The following is a 9,992-nucleotide window of genomic DNA, read 5'->3' as shown; positions in this document are numbered from 1 at the left end:
AAATCAAACAAGTGATACTTTAGAAATGTATATAATATATAGAGTAAACAGCAATTTTATATAACCCGGGATACTCGTCTTACTCTAAACGTCCTTGTAGTATATTCAGTGCAAACATAACATGGTACTTAGTCCATAGATGATTCCACAGTATGATAACTTTTGTCATGTATGTGTCATAAGCACAACAATAGAAGAAATGCAATGCATTTTGAACATCCTTCGTGTTTTCTTTTGGATTTGTGGTTTCCTGGAATTTTTTCTTCCTAATCTTCCACCCAAATAATTATTTACTTTGACTTTACTCTAAATTTAAAACTCTTTCTTAAAATAACTCTTTTAGGAAAGGAAACCAAATGCATATCATTAAAATACTATAGTTAAATTCAAACTTTATGGAATGATATTCCATAAGAGAAGTTATTAAATGTTTTAAATGTGTTTCTATGGTAGTTTCATTAATTTTCAAACAATTATCTTTTATTGATATACAATAATGTATTCCATTTCGCTTCAAAAGTTGCAAATAATAACAACTAAATCCATATTATTCAAACAAAGAAATTGAGCTTTGGTTAATCATTAATGATTGATATGATGAAATATATTGTTTCATATTTCAACAAACTTCCATTAACAAAAGACAGTAGGAACACAATGGAATGTATAGAAACATTGTCTAATGTGCTCTTAGCATGAACATGCGGCTGTTTAGTGAAGGAATCAATGAATTATATTCCACCAAAATCATATTTGGCATTATTAGTTTTAACTGAATAAAAACAAGTGAATTTTGTTTAACATGAACGCAAAAAATCTGAAGTATCTGGATAACAACCGTATGATTAATGCTGATTGCAAGCGTTTTAAATTAGAAACACATTTCAAACAGACAAGAAAAGTATTTTACGGAGATATTGCAAGTGCTACTTTTCAAAAGCGCGATAATTGAACGATATGATATGCCGAATATGTCATAAATTCATTTAGAAGATGCTAATCAGAGCCAAAAAAAAACTCATGAAATTGCAATAGAAGCAAGCTGAGTGATTTGATAGAGTAATAATATTATTCGGCATGCACTACATCAACATTTCAGCAGTAACTCTTTAGTGATGACCAAGACAAAATGTTTAAAAATGAAAAAAAAAAAAAAACCTTCATTCGTTGAAGAGGATATATAAGTAAAAACATATTATTGTTATACTGTAGCCTTATACAGACAAATGAACTTAAAATGCACGAAGAAAATACAATCATTCATGCAAAATTATTCCTATGTTTTTAAATACCACGTTACTATAAAACAATCTTTCGGAAAGCACTTGCATTACATAAAAAGTCAACAAGTGTGTACAATTATTCCTTAAATTGAGACTTGATTTTTTTTTATCTTTAGATGAACATTCCTTTTGTTATATGAAAAACTAATTTGAATTTACTATTCTGCCAGCTATAAATATTGTAGGATAAATAGACGGCACCAGGTGTTACAGACCAATGTTGATAAAAGACAGTAATAATCAAGCCTTTTTCTACAGATTGGAAATCTACCTAATTGCTTCATGTCTCCAAATACAACATTAGAATAATGTCACAGAGATGTCTAATGGCTAACATTGTATATCACTTGTAAATATTCTTCTATTCTGTGTTATTTTCAGTTTCTCAATAGTCCATTTAGGTAACTAAAAAAGGAAACTGTGTATTGGTTGATTTTGCTGATTTTTGGGTGAAAAATAAAAAAAAAATTTTCAATTTAATGATTTAATTAAGCCCGTATCTGAAAAGTTGTGACAAATTATACTGAAAATGTTAAAGATTTACAATCATCAACAATCATACAAATAATATAAAATGAGACTTAAGACTTCCACTGACAATGTTCCTGACTTTCAATGAAAACATAGACTTATGGTATGTTAAAACTAATCTTAATCATACTTCAAACCTTCTCCTTTGAATTCTGTTTACTAGATCCGATTTTGGAATTTTTATTTAGTATATCATCCCCATTTTTAACCTCGATTCATGGAATAGAAAATGCTGAAGAAAAACACCAATACAAAAATCAGTCTAAAAATGCATATAACTCTAAATAAATGATACTACAACAAAAGATGAAAACCACCCAAACATAAAACAACACATAATAGTAAACAAAACAGACTATAACAAAGGCGTTTTCACAAAATTAATAACCATTACAAATCAATTAGATCTATGTCTACCTAAATACAGTAATGGAAATAACAAATCTTGCGAATATTTAAACCTTTATAGAAAATGAAAATTGACATTATTGGACGTAGCATTAACTTGCACTTGGCTTTTGGTATAGAAACAGGACAACTGGTTTACTAGAAAGGAGATGCCAAATGTATACAATAACTTACACAACAACATCGTTTTAACTTGACGTTTAAATTGAAAGGGTGGGAGGGTGTTTTGACAGATCATTGTTTAAACTCTTAAATGTTTCGATAATCGATAGTATATCCTTATTAACACTTATATTAAAATATTACCTACAGAATTAAAAAGTCTCACCGATATTCTTTTTTTTTATGATGTGTAAAAGCATATCTTTTATTTCTAATGGATGAATATCTAACATTTCGAAGGAGTATAAAATTACAAAGGACTGTGTCATGACTTCGGTTGGAAAAAAATCAACAGTAAACGGACTAAAATTATATCAAACATTAGAAAATACCATCAAATGTATGAAATAACGATTATTGTATTATGGAATCAAGTGAATAATAGAACTATAGAAGCATCAAAAGTATACAATAACTATTGCAGTATTATGGAATCAAATGAAAAAAATAACTGTGGAGTCATCAAAAGTATGCAATAACTATTTCTGTGTTATGGAATCAAATGAAAGAAATAATGTATCGGCGTTTCAAATATCAGACAAAGAATAATATCAAAACATTGGAAATAATTATCTGTGCTTTATTTAACCCAGTAGGGAATCAATGTCCAACGGGTTATTATCTTCTAGTTTCCTTTTTCTCTGCAATATTTCCAGTTGATTAGAATAATCTGTAGGAGTTATTGAGAATCATCATTAGCTATAATCAAGGAATATAAGAAAGAGAAAGAGATATCTAACGGATGTCATTGTGCAGCTAATTACGGTTCTCGAAGCATGAAATCAGAATGATCTGACTGTTGTTCTTTAAAGTTTCCTTCAGAATAATCTTACTGGTGCACTTAAATGTTCCATGTAATTCTTGAGAATAATCTTACTGGTGCACTTAAATGTTCCATGTAATTCTTGAGAATAATCTTACTGGTGCACCTAAATGATCCATGTAATTCTTGAGAATAATCTTACTGTTGTCTTCAAAGTTCTTACAAACGTCATTTTCTATTAATTTTGTATTTTATACATTACACTTATACTTTTTACTTTTACTTCACCTTATATTGTATTCATTTTGGTCGATCTTTCATCTATGTAGTGTTTTGCAACTCATTTATTGATATTTAATTAAGCTTGACCAGTTGGAATGTATGTCCTTATAGACTATCGTTGATCATCTCAACGAGATTAATTTTCTCGCTTGAGCCGGGACGGCGAAAGCGAGAACGGCAATCGAGTTGAGATGGTCAATGATAATCTATTTATCGATATTTTACCTATGACGACGTTGTCAATTTCATGTCAATTTCGTTAGCAACGCCACGTGCCTGCTTATTTTCTAGCGATAATTTTCCATCTCAAGCGAGTAGAATGTTATGAAAAATTATCACAAAAAAAAGTTCAAGGGAGAAATGCACAAAATAGCGATAATGCATTTTATTAATAAAACCAAACACATATACATGTTTAAAATTGTTTACAAAACTTTGAAATTATTAATATTGCTACTGCACAATATGTCTGTCTTGATACTGTTGATATCCATCTTCATTGATGCATTTTCTTTTACGCGTCGATATGTACAATTTACATTTACAATTCAACCAATTCCTTATCTTCATAATTTCAAATTACGATTGGCCGTTTTAGCTTTCACAAAATGTCTGTAGAGTTGAAATTACCAATTTCTTCGAAGAACATTCATACAAATTCGGTTGCCATACATATGAGAATTTTAAAAAGTTATTATCCCCCTTTTCTTCATAAGGAAATGCCAGACCAAGTCAGGAATATGACAGTGGTTTTCATCCTTTGGTGTGATGGAGCTTACATTTTGTATTAAATTAGGGACTTTCTGTATTTAATTTTCTTTCGAGTTCTTATATATGACAAAAAATATACACGAAAAACATATATGACAGAGAGTGACTAACGACTACCACTGAATGACAGGGTCGTAACTTTGGACAGGTACATACAAAATACGGCTGGGTTTTCTGTCAAGATTGTGAGAGCGCAACCAACCACTTCCTAAACTGGGACAGTTGTATATAGCACAACTGTTTGTTTCAGATGAGTTTTAAAAAGTAGGTCGTTTATCCCTGCGCTGACGTTTTTCACCACACATAATGTAATTTCATTCCAAAAATGCACCCCACAGCAATAAATATACATGTTTAAGGGAAAAAATGACGTATACACTATTGAGAAAAAAAAACCTTAAAAGGGTATATGTTTATAAAGTTCATGTGTCATTTATATATTCGTTCCTAAATCACCCTGTTAAGAATTGAATAACCATCAACGCTAGATCTGAAACATAGCCCTTAAGTACAGCAAAGTTAACCAAACAGTTAATGACGTTTTGGATGAGTGAAATTCTATTTTTCCTAATGTATTTCTAATCTCAGAACGGTACTTCAGTTCTACATCACCCATTATCTGAAAAAAGAATCTCGATTGTGGTTTTGGACATGCATCTCATATTGCAAATGGGAATGGTAGTCAAATATAATAGTTTCAAAATGTCGAACAATGATTGGTCGTGTTAAAACTATTGGTAAAATCATTTCGTTATAAGTCATAAGCGGAGTCTTGTAGGTAATATGATAGTTGTTGTCAGGAACTCGTCACTACACGTTATAACCTCAAATATTTATCTTGTTTTCTTTTGGACACTATAAAAAGTCAGACAACTATCAAAATAATTGTTATCAAACTCAGTTATTATAATATAATTGATTTTGATAGCTACTTTGCTGTTGAAATATCGATTAATATGGAAATACTTTTAATTCGATCAACACCATGAAGAAATGTGATTTTGTAATTATAATTCTCCATAGGATTTTGTTCAAGCGTTGATTGGACAGATTTCATTAACAATATAAAGTAAAGGATTACAGCAGTTATAAAATCAAATGCAGAAAGTTGTGCATGTCTAAAGCTTGAAGGGATAGTATGGTTATCTGTATACGTTCTCTGTCCAGGTTAATATGATGTGTGATTTATCATGTTGGATTACAATTCTAGTTTTATTATTTAGTGATATAAATAGTGAGGTAAGACTATAGACATTTGTTATGATTTGATTTTTGTTTAATAACGGTCTTATCAAATTATCTAAGTTGATTAAACAAATAGATTATGGTATATTCTATGAGCAGTAGAAAACTATATTATTTACTCAATATTTTATTGTTTGTTAATATGTTGAAAGAGCTTTTATTGTTATATCAAAAGCATACCCCAAAAAATATATATTTAAAAACATTATAGTAATATAAATTCCTGGACCTTGGAATGGACCTGCTGATGAAATATGATGAGATAATTATTACACTTTGATGCAAGGCGCAAACTAGTCTATAATGTGTAAAACTGTACACCAAAATTTCCAGTAATATAACTTCTCGGTAAAACGAAATAGATGAGACTAAGGATATACATTATTTGGTTATTTCTTTACTTTATTCTGTAATTGTTGTCCTTTGAAACTGCAGATCATATAGGTATTTATAGATAAAAAAAAAGACAAAAAGACAAAACATAAACATAAGTTTACGATTTGAAATCGAGCTGAAATAAAAAAAAAAATCCTGCAAGACTCCTTCAAAAAAAAAAATATTAAAAAAGTACATTGAAAATATTTTTTTTTTTTTTTTTTTTTTTTTTTTTTGACCAAACTGTATTAATATAGAAGGGATGGCAGATGATATCGGACCTTTCTTCTTTTTCAGTTTTGTATTTGAGAAGACGATTTTAAATTCTTTATAATTGTGGTTGGACCGCTACATTAACTTTGGTTTATTTTACTTGCCAAAAAAAAATCTTCATTATCTTTTTTGACTTTTTCTAAAGAAGTATGTTCTGTTGTGTGGTATAACCTTTATATATTATTAAAATACCAACTAACTATCCGGCGTATTCACTACTTTTAACACAAAATAGAATAGTTATGATAAGATATCTTGTATCCACAATCTCCATAATTTTTGTTGGTTATAAATATATAAAGAAACAAGCAGTTCCACTTTTTTAAGAGGAAACTAACTAGATTAAGCAAGAAAGATTATGTGAAGACAATTTACAAGGAATTTGTGTTATTGTTACCCAATAATTGTAGGCAGGAGACTAAAACAAAACATAATATCATAAATAGTCACTTGAAAAGCCAAATTTCCAAGTTTACATCTAAAACATATTTTATTATGTTTTTATGATCTTTAGAAACTAGTATACATTATTTTTTTTTTTATCCCTGGCCATTATTATACAGCTTTTAAGTGCTGTAATTTTCTTAACTTGCTTTCGATATCAATGCAAAATTAAAAAAAAAAACACTTTAATAAATTGACATGATAAATATAAATAATAATTTGATATAATAAAACAGTTTCTGTTAAGTGAATCGTAAATATTGGAGCCTAACTGACAAACGTAGTGCCTATAAGTTGTTTAATGTGTATATCAAGTTGCATAATAATAAATAAATCAATATCTAATCCCCTTAGAAATAAAAGCAAACTCATAACAAAATTAAAGAAATATTCCATTTCTTTTACAGATATATGAATTTGATTCCAACGGACCATGTTGTAATGGGACTCTTGGCTATGCTTATTATAATATGCCATGTTCCTCATTAAGATGTTGTAATTCAAGCGAAACAGTATCTGTGTCTCTTGTAAATGCTGCCTTAGGATATGTCTTCCGGTGTACGGTAAGTTATAATTCAGTGGTCGGTATCCTTTTTATCTCTGTAAGTTATTATATAATGTTCTGGAACATTATTCTCTATTCCTAAGGTTGATCAAAAAGTCATTTTAATATATAGTGTTCTGTTTTTTTTTGTCTTAGGATATGTTGGCAACATAGCATATAGTGTTCTGATATCCTTGTTTGGTCTGCCTTATAATTCTTCCTTTGTAGGTAAAACATTAATATATAGAGTTCTGGTTTCCTCTTTCTTATCATATTTCTCGGATGGACTATAAAATAATATATCATGTTCTGATATCATTGGTATATCTGCCTAAGGAACATCTTCTAGAGAACGATAATGTATTACAAAGTTGCTGACAACGGATATATCTTCCGGTGTACGACAGAATAGTGTATATTGTTCTGGTATCATTGTCACATCTGCCTCAAAGTTATCCTCGATGGATTGTAATTTATTATATAAAATATAGCGAGATGGTACAAAAGAAATTTCTTTAAAATCGCCAAAATAGCAAGGCTTTAAGAACCGACGTTCTTAGAGTACAAGCATACATATAACATCAGACAAGCATGCAGGAACACATACATAAGTTTATCAACACATGCCCATGAATAGCAAAGCAATTACAGCAGAAATTAAATATAGATTAGCAAAGCTAAAAATTAATAAGAGAAGCACTAGTTTGTAAAAGACGCTTATATATATTGATTTTAATGTCATATGGTTCTAAAATTATACGATTTGGCATCACAAGTCTAAAAAAATATAGTCTGCATTTTGAAACTAGACAAGTCAACGTGAAGCAACTACTTGTCAGGCACTCGGCTCTTGAATCTTGAATCATCAAAAGATATAAATCCATAAAAAAGAACAAGTACATCTCTATTCCTGTGGTGTTCGTGTTCTTTTCGCTGCCTCATGTTTGTCTGAAATATATTATATTGTGTTCTGGTACCCTTATTATCTCTGCCTTAGGATAGCTTTAAGTATCATTTTCATGAAGGAACGATGAAGGGTATACAACAATGATACTGTAACCCGACGACACATACCACAAAAAGACACTCAGATATTAAATGAACGAAATAAATTAAGATCTTAATACTAGTCGACATAGTTTAGAAACGTCGTGCATTATAATAACTTTTCCTTACAATATCTAAGGGAGTTATATATAGTATTGTATGTGTTATTTTCTTTCTAGGATAGATCAGAAGTTAAAAAGGACTGTACCAAACGAGGAAAACTCATGATTGACTCAAAAGTGGCTTCAACCAAATATGGCACTCGTATATGTTGTGATGGATTAGTGCCCAAAATTTATTTCAATCAACCGTCTGCTGCCTTGGCTGTTGAATGTGTTGATTATCTTCGGTAATCCTTATCCGTCTTGACTGTTGAATGTGTAAATCATCGTCGATAGTTTTCGGCTATCTTGTGCAGTGTGGGAATGAATTTGTGGCGTTCTACTATCCTGGAATGACTTTGTATAAGTAATACGTCTGCTGCATGTGATGTTAATCATTTGTAAAGGTGTCATATACGGCGTGAAAGGAGGAATATCGTTATAGAAATTCCACATCTGTAACTATGTATACATATCAGGTTCTCATTTATTATATACAATGGAGGACAGCATATAACCAGTGTAGGGTGTTGGGATAGATAATAGGAGGTACATGTAGGATAAGTTATTTACAATCATTTTCTACTATTGTCATTGGGAAATTAAAGATAGTTAATTCTGTCATCTATGATTTATAAGAAGGGATTAAAAGTATGTTTCTTTTATTCGCTCCTGCATTTCCATTCATAAACCTTTCAATGTTGCAGTTTCGCAAAACATACTAACAGAATATAATGCCTAGATAAAAGCGACTGCAAATGTTTATCTATATCTATTTACTTGTAGCGATTGCAATTTTGAAAGATTACCATAAATTCTATACATCAGCTTCTTTTCTAATTTGTGTTGGACGTTCTTGTGCAGTTTGAACATATTTAATTGGCTTAAATATACAAAAGGGGTGAGAAACACATAAACTTTCTTGTTGATATAGCAACACTGTATCAATTAGTTATACCTACTGTTTCCATATGACGTTTATGATTGTCGAGATAGAGCATTTACAGGTTAAGTTATGCATTCTCAATAAACAACTGTCATGTGACGTTTGATAGTTTACATTGGTATGTGTGATGAATCTAAACATTTACAATGTACTTACATGGCAAAACTTGTCATTACCATTACACTATTTTGTTAAGCTAATCTGTACATATCAATCCCTTAAGGTGCTATGTCCTTTATCCTCCTTTCTATTTCTGAAGTGATAAACATTTTGTCCGAAGCCTTTCCGTTCTAATATAATCAATTATGTTAGCAAAACTTTTCAAGTTTCTTCTTACATTGTATTATCTATTATCTCCGTGTATTTTTTATGAATAAAATTATATTTTTAAAAAGTGTTTGTGTTTTGTTCTTGTTTTGATTGACTTGTCAAATGTAAAAAACAAATACTAATGGTTCAGTAAACTTGAGTATTAATTTTATTCAAAAACCCTCTTGGGAGTATGGAAGCGTGTTTTGTTTATGATTAATCTTGACTGTTATATTTTGTGAAACCACGTCAAATCTGTATTCCCTTTTTATTTTAGATAGTGATTTTACGGTTTTGTTGTCGTTATGGCAGAAGGACACTGAGTTTGTTATCCTAGATCAACATTTACAAGTAATTCTAATGCAACAACGTTTGTAACATCCATTTTGTTGGATAACGTCACTTATTTACATGGCATCAATTGACAATTAATGTTATCGGACGTACGCACAAGCGCAGACGGCATATGACAGATTTTAAATACATGTTTTAACGTTATTTTCTATCA

At 30.1% G+C, this 9,992-nt stretch overlaps 1 protein-coding gene across 1 annotated transcript; it reads left to right on the top strand.

Annotated features, from left to right (window-relative positions):
• The first annotated feature begins 5,007 nt into the window (after positions 1-5,007).
• Positions 5,008-9,571, top strand: LOC143049436 (uncharacterized). The gene is made up of 3 exons (XM_076223072.1): positions 5,008-5,439; positions 6,945-7,100; positions 8,308-9,571. The coding sequence occupies exons 1-3, from the start codon at positions 5,374-5,376 to the stop codon at positions 8,479-8,481; spliced, it is 396 nt and encodes a 131-aa protein (XP_076079187.1). The 5' UTR covers positions 5,008-5,373; the 3' UTR covers positions 8,482-9,571.
• The last annotated feature ends 421 nt before the right edge of the window (positions 9,572-9,992 follow it).

Source organism: Mytilus galloprovincialis, chromosome 10 (assembly GCF_965363235.1).
Source record: "Mytilus galloprovincialis chromosome 10, xbMytGall1.hap1.1, whole genome shotgun sequence".
Classification (NCBI taxonomy): Eukaryota; Metazoa; Mollusca; class Bivalvia; order Mytilida; family Mytilidae; genus Mytilus; species Mytilus galloprovincialis.
Note: the sequence above shows the minus strand (reverse complement) of the source record. Positions and strands in the feature narration are given on the sequence as shown.